The sequence below is a fragment of the Littorina saxatilis genome, linkage group LG17, assembly GCF_037325665.1.
Source record: "Littorina saxatilis isolate snail1 linkage group LG17, US_GU_Lsax_2.0, whole genome shotgun sequence".
In the NCBI taxonomy this organism is placed as follows: Eukaryota; Metazoa; Mollusca; class Gastropoda; order Littorinimorpha; family Littorinidae; genus Littorina; species Littorina saxatilis.
In genome coordinates this window covers 20083696-20100045 of record NC_090261.1, presented here as the reverse complement: position 1 = coordinate 20100045, position 16350 = coordinate 20083696, and the positions used below count along the sequence as shown (strand labels likewise).

Here is a 16350-nt window from a genome sequence, read left to right as displayed (position 1 = left end):
GCACGACACTGTGACAAGATGATGTTCAATGATCTTTATTCTGCAATATCTCATTCTCAGAATTAGGCTACAAAAACGCATGCAATTTTTCTGCCGTCAAACAAGATCATACTTGAGATATATCATAGTCTCAGTGTTTCATGAATCATATTACTCAGAATAAAAATCACCGTAACGGCGGACACTCCGCCTATCATCTAGGAATCGTAATGGGCTTTGACCACATCATCATCACTGAGTGACCAATACAAACACTTTCGCAATAATTGCAAAAAGGAGCGAGTGGGGTTCATCATTGTTCCGGCCCAACCCAGGAAAGGAAGACAAATCCGGCCGCTACTTCAATGACTAGATCTAGTCTATAAAAGCACACCAAAAAGGATGCGACAACTACATCAACAGAGACAGACTACCTCTTTCACACAAAATTCAAGATGCTATGGAAAGCGGCCAGAACTTGAGATAGAAAACATACCTTACAAAATACAGTTCATGTTTTTTGTGTGTAAATGAGCTGATACGTATATATGAAGATGAAACAAAGAATATGATATGAAACACAGCAGGATGAAATGGTACGATAAAATTGTAAGTTGATGTAATACAAGTATGGAAAATTAGGACGAAGTTAGTAAAATGTTAGCACCATCGATCAGTATGACTGATTGAGTTTTATCTCTTTGCTCTATGTTGGCCTACATGTATTGGTATCACACCTTCAAAAACAACAATGTGGCAAGTCGAGACATATCCTATAGTCCAGCTGCAGTTAAATATTGTGAATAGCAGGGGAAAAAATCCAATACACACGTCAGTTTTGTTATCTCGAGTCATTTACGCACGCACTGACAAACAAATCCATGATGACACACACACACACACACACACACACACACACACACACACACACACACACACACACACACACACACTCACACACTCTTTCTCTCCTCCCCCATCCTTCGTATGGGCAATAGAGAATACTACATGGCTTGCTGTGTTGTACCAGATTTACACGAGTTGTTTTTTTAAATATTGAACTGCGAGCGAAAGCGAGCTGTTCACTATTTGAAAAAGCAACGAGTGTAAATCTCGGGTACGACACAGCAAGCCATGTAGTATTCTGTTTATCCTACATACTGTACTTACGTGTATTTTACTGAGAATGTCCTGCATTCGAGGCAGCTAAATTGAAGACGCTTGTTTTGGAACCTCGATCTCTTCTAAAGCCTCGTGCAACCTATTACGTCAAAGCAAAGAAACGTCACTCTGAAAGTGTGGCGTGACGTGTTAGTTCTAAAGATTCATCGAGGGTAATTAGCGAGCGCAATTTGTGTTTCTATAATGACGTTTGTCTCGGTGACTTTGGCATCATACGCAGTGGGAAAACAGGTCCCTGCCAGACTTGCTTGACATGACCTCATTTACATGATATACACACCATGTGATTTGAACGATTATTATCTCACGGGTGTCTCTCTCACGTATGTAGGATAAAGTACAGTCCTATACACTACATTTTACTGATTGGAGATCAGACACTCAGTCCTGCCGTACCGTCGACTCTTTGAAGAAGGACACACACAATATATCAAACAACAACCGAATCAGCTTGCGTTGTTCTTACGACACATTCGGGCCACCACACCCCACATCTGACAACAACAGCAGGTCACGAACCACCGCACGGCAAACTGGCCGTTGAAAATTAATCGAAAAACACAGGATAAGCTGTACTCTTTCTCTTTACCATTTAGCCCATTCGAGACAAAGAACGCCCCGTAGTCTGTCCAGAACAACCCAGCATCCGACAAGGATAGACCGCAGAACAGAAAAGTCGTCAACAAGACGAAACAAGTCTGAACCTGAACCGATACTGTCATGGTGGTGAAATTTGCCGGTGATGTTGTCACGTGATCGCTACGTCGGCAGCGTAAGCAGACGCGTCGCATGATGACGACAAAGCCCACGATGAGTATTATCAAGGGAAAGAGCGAAGAAGCCAAGAGACTCAGCCAAGGCCAGATGTCTGAGAAGAAAACGGAGAAGTCTTCAGAAGTTGGGACACACGAGCACCCCTCCGCAGGCTCAGGCAGGTCAGAGTGGGAACTCTCCCAGGCTCCAGAGGTCTTATTGCTGGCGTCATTGTCGTTGCCTTGATGCTGAAGGTCCTTCAAGGTGAACGTGAAGATTCTGAGGGAGTTGAAGACCAGAGAAACGGCCACGACCGTTGCGCTGTACACCAGAGCCTTCCAGCGTGTGATGTTGGCTCCTGGCGCGTGGTTCTTCTTCAAACCCTCTTGCACCTGAATATATAAGATGTTAGGTATGATCAGGATTGTCCACTGACGGAGCAAAAAAACTAAACAAAAACAAGCAAGAACACAGCAAATATATCATTCAGTTCGTAAGTAATGCACAAAACAATAAGTACATAAAACACAAAACTATAGCAACACCTTGACATTAATGTCACCCACTCAGTTGCATCACCTTATCAACTAGAATCCAGGACGGGGTCATAACAGCGCTACCTGGCCTCCAACCAGGGCATGACCTTGACATTAATCACACCCTCCTGCATCAAGTTACCACAGCAACCAGAATCCAGGACGGGGTCAGTCATGACAGCGCTGCCCTCCTAGCAGGCAAAGACCTTGACAGTAATCTGCCCGCTGACCAGTACATGACCTTGACATTAATCACTCACCTGCATCACCATAGCAACCAGAATCCAGGGCGGGGTCATGACAGCGCTGCCCTCCAACCAGGGCATGACCCTGCAGAGGGCAGGATGGACGGTGTAGAGGTCCAGTGGAATCAGGGCCAGGAGCCACAGACGTAGCGTGGACAATAGCAACGCTCCTAAATCCGCTATGCACAGGTTGGTGTGATACGTTCGACATCCTGCACTCAGCTCCTAGCAAAAAAAGTGACGATAAACGATGTGAATGATTTTCCATCGCCTCCCCTTTAAACTACTTACCAACAAAAGCGGTTAGATATAGAGGTGGCGCTGTACTGTATGGCAGCCAGCTTTTCCAAGGAAGACCAACTCGAATTTTCATGAGGGACAGATCACAGGACCATATGCAATTAATTACCTTATCTTACCTGACCTTAGCAGTTCCTCTTCTTTAAGACCTCAGTGAGAAGTGCAGATCTTAAGAGAGAGAGAATTGAATTGAATTGAATTGAATTCATTGAACTGTATTTAACAAGGATTAAGATTTAAGGCTACGCCTTTTCTTACAATCTGTCCTTGGGACGCATAGACACACAATTATATAATTAAAAAATTAAAAATTTAAAAGTTAAAAAGTTAACCAACAAAAGGAGGTCGGAAAACTTCAGCACGTGATAATAAAGATGACGATGATGATGATGATGACGATGATGATGATGATGATAATGATGATGATGATGATGATGATGATGATGATGAAGATGAGGCATGAAGAGCATACATCTGTGGTTATTCATAAAATCAAATGCATACTATGCAGGTAATTATAAATACAAGCTGGTAGCAATCGAACATGTAGCAATAGTACAGCAAAAATATGTTCAGAGAGAGAGAGAGAGAGAGAGAGAGAGAGAGAGAGAGAGAGAGAGAGAGAGAGAGAGAGAGAGAGAGAGAGGTTCCAAAAAGAGGTTAAATTAACTGACACTTGTTCCATGAAGGGAAAGTCGACAAAACGGAGTTCATAGAATAAAAGAATATTTTACTGTCGTGCGAAGGAGAGCTTGATCGCCCTGTCTCGGATGTCAAAGTCGCAACGATTTGCCTGAGAGTTTTCCTGTAGGATTTTTTTTTAGTCGGAGGCATCTGAAACCGTAGGATGTTGTCCGGTTCACACAAAGGTTCAGTCACCACGCGGCATGTCAAAATGTGGCTTCATATCAGGTTTGACAGATCTGACTTTCGTTCTCCTGTTCTCGCTGCCGCACATGACATGAAACCCGATGGTTATCTTCCGGGCAAAGACGGAAGAAAACTACTGGTAGGTACAGAATTGCCACTGAATATATTCAGCTGTATTGTACTCGACTGTATTAGATTCAGAGGTACACAATGCCGTGCTATTGCAGATACCAGCGAGTCGCATTGAAATAACAAACTGACGACTAGTAAATTGTGAAAAAAAGGAAAGTGGATCACACGGGTCCACGATGGCTCAGGGGTAACATAAACCACGAAAACTGGTGTGTGGTTTACGCGAGCTAAATAGACATTCAAACGAACTGTGTCATGTGGTGCTATAAAATACTATTGCAAGTGTGTACCATAAGGTTAGAACTGATTTTTCATGAGAAGATTTAAATCGTTCTGTAAACCATTTAAGGCAGATTGGGCCTTTAACGCACCGCAGGCGAGGGTTTTTGAAGAGCGAGCATCAAAAAGTAGCTGAATCCAAACATTTGAAATAATGACCTGTCATCCGCCTTGACCTCCCTGTGCAGAGCCCACACAGTCGTGCTGCAATGGGTCCCCTCTCACTGCAACATACTAGGCAACGAAGCCGCAGATACTCTGGCAAAGGAGGGCACTACGAAGGACCAGAATGACAGAGCAACCACCTTCAAAGAAGCCAAGACCATCATCAAGGCCAAGCAACACAAAAAGTGGTTGCAGCAGCACCCACACTACAACAAAAACGACGCTTTTCACCTGCTCACAAGGTCTGAGCAGGTCCTCATATTCAGGCTGCGGACAGGCCACAACCGAATGAACCACCACCTTTTCACCAAGCTCAGAATTGGCCAGTCAGACCAGTGCCCTTGTTAAACAGGCAGCATGACAACGGAACACCTGCTGCAGACTTGCCCACTACACGATGGCCTCAAGAGCCAGATCTGGGCAGAGGCGACCACGGTGCAAGGGAAGCTCTATGGCAGTCTGGACGACCTACAGCGCACAGCAACATTTGCGCGGAGAACCGGCGTTTCCATCTGAGTGATCGACAAGAAGAAGAAGAAATAACTAAAAGCTGACATGCTTATATAATTAATCATTAACATGGTGAAAAAAGTTCATTTTGACTTTAAAATTTGATTGATTCCGTCAACTTTACGTTTATACATAGTTGGCCGTTGAAGGAGAGAGTTAATGCGCGGGACCTTGTGAATTGTTCCCCGTGGATTTATCTACCAACCTTGCAACTGAAGAGAGCCACGACGGTGACGATATTTCCCACGATCCCCGCCAACAGAAACACCACCGGGATGATCTGCACTGCCAACGTCACCGACTCTACGTCACTGTCCGCCGAGTCACTGCGAACACTTTTGGCGTTAAAGATGACGTCGGTTCCGGTGAGATCGGTGTCAACCATTTTGGGCATTCTTGGCTGAAGACGTCGGCGGTTTCTGAGAAAATGGAACGATAATAAAGAAAGTACGAGGACCGTATTGCAAGATAGAAATGAAGAGAGAAAGAACAGAATTTTGGTGACCGATTTTGTCTTCAATTTTCTGCCTCAGAAAATAATAGAAACAATAAACACATACAAGTGCCCATAAAATGTATATGTAAATCAAAACTTGACTAAATATAAAAAGACAAAGTGATCAATACACCAAAGGACATTAAGTCATGCACGAGAAGAAAGAAAATGAAAAGAAGAATAAACGAAATATTGTACGAAGCCGTGAGTGTGCTATCCCTCCCAGTTGGATAAGAAAAGGAATCAATCAATGGGAGGCTACTGTACAAGGGCACTGTCCTAAATCCAAGAAAGCTGTTGCAAGGTACCACATTATGCTGAAGGAGTCAACCGTTATTGTGTGTAAAAGGGGTATAACTCCATGTCGAACTATTGACCTAGAGAGTGCTCTGGATGTGGATTCCCACTAGGTGTTGGTCGTGGGATACATCATGAAGAGCCGTTTTTGACTATCAGTGACGAGTAGAGTGCAATTAAAAGGACCTCTTAATTTGGGACACTGTTCTTGACTTTTACCAAATGAATACATATATCAAATAGAACCACAAGGAAAGTATGACGACTGGACCTGGCAGCTTCGCTTGTCCAGTGTTCGTTACTGTGGTCCTCTCGCCCTCACACTGTCCAAAGCCAATGTTCGTGCACGAAAGCAGCACTGGACACGTCTGCTCTCAAGGCTTCGTACACCAACTGGAACCGCCCATAACCCCAGCAGATGTCTGAAATGAGGACACAACAGGATTCAAGCACTCTTCTTCAATAAACTGAATATGAGACCGGTAGCTCAGTTGCTGGAGCACTGAACTTGTGATAACGCGGATCACAGGTTCGAGTCCGGGCCGGGCCGGCCACGGGTCAACTTTATGCGCATACTCGATCAGAGACGGTATCTATGTCTCACCCCGTGTCACCATTGTGGCACGTAAAAGACTTCAATCATTCACATCCAAAAGTAGAGGTGGCTGATTACACATAAACACGCACACAACTTGTTGCTGCTAGCTTTTCACTGGGAGAAAACAACCCGAATGTGCCTGCGATGGGACAAAAAAGTGACGAAAATGAAGAAAACCAAAATATAGGTCCCTCTGAAATGTTCATCTTGGACACTGCACCTATGACCACCACCGCTACCTACGACAGGACTGCCCACCTTAGGAGAACGCACGACACAGAGCATGGCCGGACGAGACATCCCTGCAGGAGAAACTGGGAGAGAGAGAGAGTTGTTGCTGTTGTTGGTGGCGCGTTGTCCAGTGTTGATGTTGTTGCTGATGTGTGTGTGTGTGTGTGTCTGTGTGTGCGTGTGTGTGTGTGTGTGTGTGTGTGTGTGTGTGTGTGTGTGTGTGTGTGTGTGTGTGTGTGTGTGTGTGTGTGTTGTTCGGTGACATAACGGACCTGAAGAAAACAGCAACGTGCGTATACGCGCCAAAGGGAGCGAACAAGGTAACGAATTTCTGTGATCTCCGCTGTTGTTGCTGTTGTGCTTGGGCTTCAAGTGTTGGAGTATTTTAGTTCATGGATTTGCTTGAACATATACCTGTTTACAGATAAAGATCGGACATGATGCGCTGTAGGCGATGGCTGGGTTGGTCACTTTGATTAGTATCGTTTGATGTAAATAGCGTTCTAGATAATTATTGTTGTGGATCCTTTTCTTCTGTCTCTCTGTTTGTCTTTCTGTCTGTCTGTCTCTCTCTTTCTCTCTCTCTCGCTCTCTCTGTCTCTCTCTTTCTCTCTCTCTCTTTCTCTCTCTTCAACCCCAGATCCCCCCATTCCCGTCTTTATAGGCTTTCCGAACGTTTAGTCTCAACAAGGACGCTTTATGAAAGTAAACAATAAAGACAACAACATATATTTTGTATATATAACGAATTGCCCCCACCCCCCCACCTCTCGCCCTTTCATCTTTTTCAAGTAAACTCGCATACCTGCGGCTTTTAATGACATGCAGTATATTCTTAGATCTGTTGATGTTCCCCTTGTAGGCTATATATTTTTGTTAGCGACTGCAGATTATTTTCTGGACGACTGTTTCTTCTGCCAACACTTATACACTTGTTTTGTTCTTGTAACTACGTAAATATACGTTTATCTACGCAAGGCACAGCTCACCGGACTGTGCGCAATAGAGGAGGCAGCGATACAATCTGAAGAAAGGGAGAAGGAAATATTTTCTGGCGGTTTATTGAGTGATTATGTTGCCAAACGTCAGGGTCGAAAGGGGAAGAAGGAATGGTAAACGAAGTGTGTGAAATCATGTGAGTGTGTATGGTCATCATTCATCACTCGCCGTGATTCAGTGGGGTGGAAAAGTGGGAGTTATACACTGTGTAGCTAGTTGGGGAAAGAGAGAGAGACAGAGAGAGAGGGACAGAGAGAGAGGGACAGAGAGAGAGAGATGGGGAGGGAGAGAGAGAGGGAGGGAGAGAGAGGGAGGGAGCGAGAGAGAGGGAGGGAGGGAGGGAGGGAGAGAGAGGGACGGAGGGGTCCTGGGAGAGAGAGCGAGGTAGGGGTCCTGGGAGAGAGAGGGAGAGAGAGACAGAGAGAGGGAGAGAGAGAGGGAGAGAGACACAGAGAGAGAGAGGGAGGGAGACAGAGGGAGAGAGAGACAGAGAGAGAGGGAGAGAGAGGGGGAGAGGGAAAGGGAGAGAGAGAGGGAGGGAGAGAGAGAGAGGGAGAGAGAGAGGGAGGGAGAGAGAGGGAGGGAGAGAGAGGAAGAGAGAGACAGAGAGAGGGAGAGAGAGAGGGAGAGGCAGAGAGAGAGAGGGAGGGAGAGAGAGACAGAGGGAGAGAGAGAGAGAGAGAGGGAGAGAGAGGGAGAGAGACAGAGAGAGGGAGAGAGAGGGAGAGAGAGAGGGAGGGAGAGAGAGACAGAGAGAGGGAGAGAGAGAGGGAGAGACAGAGAGAGAGAGAGAGGGAGAGAGAGAGAGGGAGAGAGAGACAGAGAGAGAGAGGGAGAGAGACAGAGGGAGAGAGAGACAGAGAGAGAGAGAGAGGGAGACAGAGAGAGGGAGACAGAGACAGAGAGAGAGAGAGGGAGAGAGAGAAAGAGAAATTGATTGATTGATTGATTAAACTTTATTACAGAAGGATGGAGATTTTAGGCATTGCCTAGTCTTACAATCTGTCCTTGCAAACAAAGACGAGAACAAAACAACACACGAAAAGAGTATTTGGACACTACGAATTTGACGAAACATACATTTATATGGTAATAAGTTATAGATTAACTAAATAAAAACTATGAAGTATAAAGATAGCAAAAGTAACAATGATAATAGCAATGAAGGCAATAATGATGATTTCATGATAATAAGATTAATAACAATAAATAATAATAATGATAATAATAACACTAATAATAATAACAATAATGACAATAATAATAATCAGTGCAAAGTTACGTTCAATAAGAACATGAGGTCATGAGGGAGGGAGAGAGAGGGAGGGAGAGAGAGAGAGGGAGAGAGAGAGAGGAAGGGAGGGAGGGAGAGAGAGAGAGGAAGGGAGTGAGTGAGAGAGAGAGGGAGAGAGAGAGAGGAAGGGAGGGAGGGAGAGAGAGAGGGAGAGAAAAGAGGGAGAGAGAGAGGGAGAGAGAGAGAGACGGAGAGAGGAAGGGAGGGAGAGAGAGAGAGGGGGAGAGAGAGAGAGGAAGGGAGGGAGGGAGAGAGAGAGGGAGAGAGAGAGGGAGAGAAAAGAGGGAGAGAGGGAGGGAGAGAGAGATGATGATTATGATAGAACTTTATTTTTCAAGGATAGAGGTTTAAGGCGACGCCTTTTCTTACAACCAGTCCTTACTTCTAATACAAATGTCTAATAAATGATAAACAAGTCACGTAAAGCAACATGAAATTAGAGGGAGAGAGAGAGAGAGAGAGAGAGAGAGAGAGAGAGGAAGGGAGGGAGGAAGAGAGAGAGGGAGAGAGAGAGAGGAAGGGAGGGAGGGAGAGAGAGGGAGAGAAAAGAGAGAGAGAGAGAGAGAGAGAGAGAGGGAGAGAGAGACTGAGAGAGAGAGAGAGAGAGAGAGAGAGAGAGAGAGAGAGAGAGGGAGAGAGGGAGAGAGGGAGGGTCCTGGGATAGAGAGAGAGAGTTGTTGCTGTTGTTGGTGGCGCGTTTTCCAGTGTAGATGTTGTTGCTGATGTGTGTGTGTGTGTGTGTGTGTGTTTGTGTTTGTGTGTATGTGTGTGGATGTGTGTGTATGTGTGTGTGTGTGAGTGTGTGTGTGTGTGTGTGTGTGTGTGTGTGTGTGTTTGTGCACGGTGTTGTTCTTGTACAATTTGTTGTTGACGTCGTTGTTGTTGATGTTGTTGTTGTTGGGGGTGGTGGTGTAAATGTTACTGTTGTTGTTGTTAAAGTTATTGTTGTTGCTGTGTGTTGAGAGCGTACGGGTTTTCCCCCCTCAGTGTGCACTTTTGTGTGTGATTTGTGTGCACGCCTCCGCAAAATCAATGAAAAAATACAGTACAACCACATAATTTTACTATTAGTAGTAAACGCATAAAAAGCATAAAAAACAAAAGCTCACAAACCATGATTATTCGTAGTGTGAAGCATACGACGGCTGTCCTAAAACAACATCTTCACTCCACCAAACTGTACTGCAGCTAATAGAACAAAGGGCTTGAGACTCCGTGTCGTAACGAAGAACCAATGTTGTCAAACTTGCTATTCAACCACATAGACTGCAACAGTAGAACTGCTTCAGCTAAAACTTTGTGACACTGCACCAGCAAAAAGTACACTTCTGTTTAGTCCGAGCAACAAAGTGCATTTCAATGAAGCGCCAATCTTGTTTCAGTTATGAAATAGGCTTACAGTACACGTACAGAACAGGTTCCGCACTTAATTCACCAGCAAGTACATATAATATACTCGAGGAGCATAAAAGCGTACTTCAGTAAAGTCTGAGCAACAAAGTGCATATCAACAGTGAGTTGTCGGTCGCGCTAATAACAGGTTATGCGGCGTGACGTTGTTGTTTAACAAAGGCAGCAGCCTAATACTAGTAATTAAGTTTCACACAATAAAACATCAACACAGGATGCGTCACATTTTAACAATAAGAGTATAATTATTTTCATTGTTATTTGATAGATTTTCAACGTAAAACGATATCACTTTCAGACAGGAAAGCATTACGACAGGAAGCATCACTTCAGTATGATGAATGTGGCATTATTTCCCTATTTGTCCCGCTTTTATGTTTTATATATATATGAAACTCCATCACAAAAGTACTTGACGAGCTTCCCAGGGTCGCGGCATAGGAAACGCCGGGTTAGGCTACATTGGAACAAAGACTGTCGCTTCCATCACATACATGTGTGCGACTTTATTTTTTCACAAACTTTTTCACAAAGGGCACTTGACATTCTTGTACACCTATTAATTACCTAGATCTTTACACATATATACGGCTTCGTTGTTTTCAAACATTGTCACAAAAGGTACTTTTTATGTTCCTTTTCATTAGCTTTCTCGTTTTCGCTATGTAGTTTCAATCGATTAATTCTGGCGTTCGTTTGTACTATCTTTTCATTTCCCCCTCACTCCACCTTGTTCATTCAATCATAAGCATGAAGTTCTTAACTGTTCTTTCTAACACGAATTCCAGCTTTGTTTTCACTGTCAGCTGTTTCAAGAATCTTCCAGTTTCACTGTCAATGCGGTTTCTTGTGCTCAAAACAGTTTACTTTCCCCAAAGGCAAGCTCAGTTTGAACACGTTTACTGTACTTTCCCTGACGCATGTCGCATTCGTGCACTGGAAATGTACACACGATAAGTAGAAAGGTGTAGGTGGGAAAAGGCGCACGAAAGGTATATTTTATTACTCTGTACACTTGGCTTGCATTTATGCTGGGTTTTTAAAATGACACTATAATAGCTGTGAAATGAATAGTCCACAATGACAATAGGACACTGCACTGCATGTTATACATGTATCGACAGATAAACAGACAGATAAACAGACAGATAAACAGATCTAGACAGACAGGCAGATAGACAGGCAGACAGACAGACAGACAGGCAGACAGACAGACAGACAGGCAGACAGACAGACAGACAGAGAGGCAGGCAGACAGGCAGGCAGATAGACAGACAAGCAGCGACAAATAGACACCGGCATACACATCAGCTCACACACACACACACACACACACACACACACACACACACACACACACACACACACACACACACATACACACTCACTCACTCACTCACTCACGCACACACCAATATAACATTCCTCAGCATGTTTTTCTCCACTTCAGATACAAACTAAACATTAAACAATGAATCAGTCGTCCGCCTGTAGCTGCGGCCTCTATAAAAGACCCCAGCTGCAAATTGCAAAGGGGCATATTAGAAATGTTGGGCGTATACCTATGAAGTAAGTTTCTATCCTGGGACTGAATGGAATGGAGTCACCATGCAGGAGAAACGTAAAAGCAAGCAAGTGTTAACGGTTAACGGCGAGTGACGATAAACAGTGCTACAATGGGAACAGTCAATCCATTCAAGTTCAGGTTCTTGGTTGCTTTTCTTTACCAACGCACTACGAGACCCAAAACAGAACAACTGTTCACGTTCTAAAATCCAGAATCAATAATACAGGCAAGGTATTACGTTTGACGTACCGTACTTACATACTGTAACGTTTAATTTTGACATACTTTTGTGTGAGCTTGTGAATGTTTCGTTTAATCAAGCACTGTGAAACACAGTAAAGGAGAGACTTCTGTATTGGTGTCGCTTCTGGAGGGAGTGTGAGGATATATATTGCAACAATCGAACAGTCAACACATTATATAAAGGCCGGAGAGACTTCTGTATTGGTGTCGCTTCTGGAGGGAGTGTGAGGATATATATTGCAACAATCGAACAGTCAACACATTCAAATTCAGGGGAGTAAAAGTTCTGATCTGCTTTTCTTTAGCGACTGACACACTGTGAAACACAACATTTAGACTGATAGAGAAGAGGGTTCTACATTGAGCCTGTTCATATGGCCTATGTTGGGCCAACCCCTCTTCCAACTCCATGCGGACTCGTCTGTTCATTGTAAGATTCTGTCCACGACTTAATCACGAATATGTTATTCTACCTGTTCCGGTGTGTGTTTAAAAAAAAATGTAATTCTACATTTAAAGTTTTACGACAGGGTTGCTTATTTTTTGCGGTGAGTGTAGTTTTGGGTGTGAAAGTGTTCATGACGCGGAATGCCCTGACGTGCAAGTAAGATTGTGTGTGTGTGTGTGTGTGTGTGTGTGTGTGTGTGTGTGTGTTTGTTTGTGCACGGTGTTGTTCTTGTGTGTGTGTGCGTGTGCGTGTGTGTGTGTGTGTGTGGGCGTGTGTGTGTGTGTGTGTGCCGCAGTCACGCGTTTGTGGCATGCGGTCGGCGAATAGTTAATCCAAGCACACGTGCGCGTACAGTACATACGCTTGATATGTGAAAAAGCAATGGGCGGTTAATCAAGACCGGCTCATTTAAAGGCACAGTAAGCCTCCCGTAAACCATCACAGAGCTCCCCGAGCGTCTACATACAGTACAAGCATACTTCCATTTAAACGCTCACCGAACAGGAACATCCTGGCTGCTTTCTGTCGAGCGTGAGAAATTTTCAAAGAATTTATTTTCGTGGACTTGGCCCTTTACAACAATGGCGCCTCGTTTTGGTGCTGGACGGCTGTTATGAATATCCCGGAAATCACGCCCGGACAGAAAGCCTCCCGTAAACCATCACAGATACTGTCAGGCTTTTACACACAGTACAAACACTCTTCCATTTGAACGCTCACCAAACGGGAACATCCTAGGTGCCCTACGTAAAGAGCGAGCAATTTTTAAAGAATTAATTTTGCAGATTGTCTCGAACACTTTTTGGACCCATCCTGAACTCAGGTCAAAAATGAGTTACTTCCCTTAAACTGGCGATAGCCGTGGATCGATGATTATCAGAATGTTTTTGGACCGTGGTGCGTTTTTGCGCTAGACCTAACTTTTAAAATCTAAATAATAAATTGACAGCTTGTTACACAAACATTCTTTAATCATAAAAGAATTCTTTTTTCATCAAGACAAGATCAGTGCAATTCGAAGTTGTGAAAGTTTGAAAAAAGAAAAGCCCGGAAGCAGGGTCACGCAAGGGTCGTAGCAGACGACGGTTTATGCGGCATATCGCCGTTCCTCTCAACAGTCAAAAGCCATCGCTATAGAGTTCTTGTGAACCACAGCCGTTTGTTTCGTGCATAAAAACGTGCTATTGTAGATAAGCTCACATCGAGTCGCATTCAAATGACTAACTGACGACTACATTGTGAAAAAGGGAAACTGGATCACACGGGTTCACGATGGCTCAGGGGTAAGATAAACCACGCAAAAATAAATTCTTTGAAAATTGTTCGCTCTTTACGGAGGGCACCTAGGATGTTCTCAATCGGTGAGTGTTTAAATGAAAGGGTGTTTGTACTGTGTGTAAAAGCCTGACCGTATCTGTGATGGTTTACGGGAGGCTTACTGTGCCTTTAAGGCTTAACTCTTTTTTGTTCTCTTTTTTTCCCATTTTCTGTTTATACCATCTGTAAATATACCTCCATCTAAAGATTACCTCTTTTTCAAGACATGATTTTCTCAGATTTTTCGAGGATTTGAAAAGGAGGGTTCTACTGTAGTTCATTAACGAACAGTTTCCGGGGCCTAACAAAAATACCTTGAAAAAACAATGGCAAGAGTCAGGTCGATAACAGTAGCAAGACTTCCTTGTGCTGACGAACGACAGTGACGCTGATGGGGTCTATGTCGACCAAAAGAGTGGGATTTCCTGTAGGTGGAGTTCCTGGAGGGGGATTCCCTGTATACAGGGAATCCCACAGGGTGGAGTTTTTCAATAAAACTTGCAAACCATACTCGAATTTCTAAGAAATATCAAAAAAGATTGAAAAACATCAAATTTTACCGATGTCGCCAAGCATCACGTGACTTTCAGCGATATCAGCGACACGCTACAGGAACTAAATCCTGTGGTATTCCCTGTATACAGGGAATCCCCCTCCAGGAACTCCACCTACAGGGAATCCCACTCTTTTGGTCGACATAGACCCCATCAGCGACAGTAACAGCCAAGTTTCCTAAGGTTCAAGAACAGGTGATCCCAAATGTAAGGGAGGGTGTTCTATATATATTGAGCACCTTTTCTTTGGAATTTGGGGGGGGGTTCCTTCTGTTATGTTATGATTCTGATGTGGACTCTTAAAGACTGTGACGGTCAAAATGGTAATAAGAGAATGAGTTACCTGCAATGTTATACTCTTCAAAATAAGTTTAGGATCGGTCATGAAAATGTTTACCATCTTTAAAAATTTGCCGAAAATCAAAGATTCAACAATTTGATTGCAACTTGGCTTTTTTACATTCACAAAAGGATAGTGAGGCTTGCTACAGGAACATTTTTGGCAGGCAGTGTTGTAACCTTTTTGAAGAGTATATATACAGAGATGTTCTGATTTTATACCTTGTTTTCCGTATCAACACAGGCATCACTGAGACGATACAGGCAAAATAGAAATTTCCTTTTTTACATTCAGTCAAGTTTTGACTAAATGTTTTAACGTAGAGGGGGAATCGAGATGAGGGTCGTGGTGTATGTGTGTCTGTCTGTGTGTCTGTGAGTGTGTGTGTGTGTAGAGCGATTCAGAGAAACTTACTGGGCCGATCTTCATGAAACTTGACATGAGAAATTCTGAGTATGGCATCCCCAGAAGTTTTTTAAATCTTAATTTTTTTTATAAATGACTTTGATGACGTCATATCCGGCTTTTCGTGAAAGGGAACGATCCAAAAATAACTTCATCTTATGTGTCATCATTTTCTGATTCAAAAAACATATAAATATATATATATATATACGACTAGTGTCTGTCTGTCTGTCTGTCTGTCTGTTCGCGATGCACGGCCAAAGTTCTCGGTGGATCTTTTTCAAATTTGGACACCGTATTCAGCTACACCCCGGACACAACCTCATCGATGAGATATTTCAACACGTGCTCTCAGCGCGCAGCGCTGTTCGCGCTGAACCGATTTTTTTTCTTCTTTTTTTTGTTGTTGTCGGGATCCACTACCAGTAACTCTTCCTTATCTTCTCCAGTGTTTTCAGCCGCGATTATCTCCCTTCCTCCGTGTGGCGTCAATCCATATTCCCGTTACTACGTTACTATTTTTAGAAGGTCACTGCACGTTACTATTTTTAGAAGGTCTCCAGTGTTTTGCGCGTTTATCTCCTTTCCTTCGTGCGCAGGCGAAGCCGGCGTACACCCGCTCTACATCTTCCCGGCGAAGCCGGTACCCGGCGAAGCGGGTAATCATCTAGTATATTATATTTGAATTAAAAACAAGCTCAGAAGATTAAAAATATGAACATTATGATTAAAATTAAATTTCCGAAATCGATTTAAAAACTATTTTATCTTATTTCCTGTCGGTTCATGATTCCAAAAACATATAGATATGTTATGTTTGTATTAAAAACAAGCTCAGAAAGTTAAAAAGAATAGAGATACAGAAAAGTGTGCTGTCACGTCTTGCTCAGCGCAACCACTACCGCGCTGTAGTGGGTTGTCAATTTCACTGCCTTTTCCACGAGCGGGGTACTGACGATGCTATACGGTCTTGGTACAAAAAATGCAGTGCGTTCAGTTTCATTCTGTAAGTTCGACAGCTTGACTAAATGTAGTAATTTCGCCTTACGCGACTTGTTTTCCTTTCACTTACTCTATTATCCCAATGCTCGGAAATTCAGGTCGCTTCCTCCAAGTGGAAAGCTAGCAGCAAAAACAGTCGCGCTACCCAGGTGTGCGCGTGTTTAGGTATAAACAGCCACCTGCACTTATGGCAGAATG

The 16350-nt window shown here is 43.6% G+C and overlaps 1 protein-coding gene across 1 annotated transcript; it reads right to left on the bottom strand.

Annotated features, from left to right (window-relative positions):
* Positions 1-19: 19 nt before the first annotated feature.
* Positions 20-11183, bottom strand: LOC138952159 (uncharacterized). The gene is made up of 5 exons (XM_070323755.1): positions 9980-11183; positions 6016-6166; positions 5157-5370; positions 2711-2920; positions 20-2306 (listed from the first exon to the last, which is right to left on the bottom strand). The coding sequence occupies exons 3-5, from the start codon at positions 5343-5345 to the stop codon at positions 1608-1610; spliced, it is 1098 nt and encodes a 365-aa protein (XP_070179856.1). The 5' UTR covers positions 5346-5370; positions 6016-6166; positions 9980-11183; the 3' UTR covers positions 20-1607.
* Between the last annotated feature and the right edge of the window lie 5167 nt (positions 11184-16350).

What these genes read in the sequence shown, in the direction of transcription:
- LOC138952159 (XM_070323755.1), bottom strand. Translation starts at nt 5,345, where the DNA reads ATGCCCAAAATGGTTGACACCGATCTCACCGGAACCGACGTCATCTTT. An exon ending in TGGCTCTCTTCAGTTGCAAG is followed by an intron (nt 2,921 to 5,156) that starts GTTGGTAGATAA and finishes TTTTTTTGCTAG; the next exon opens with GAGCTGAGTGCAGGATGTCG. An exon ending in TGGTTGCTATGGTGATGCAG is followed by an intron (nt 2,307 to 2,710) that starts GTGAGTGATTAA and finishes TTATATATTCAG; the next exon opens with GTGCAAGAGGGTTTGAAGAA.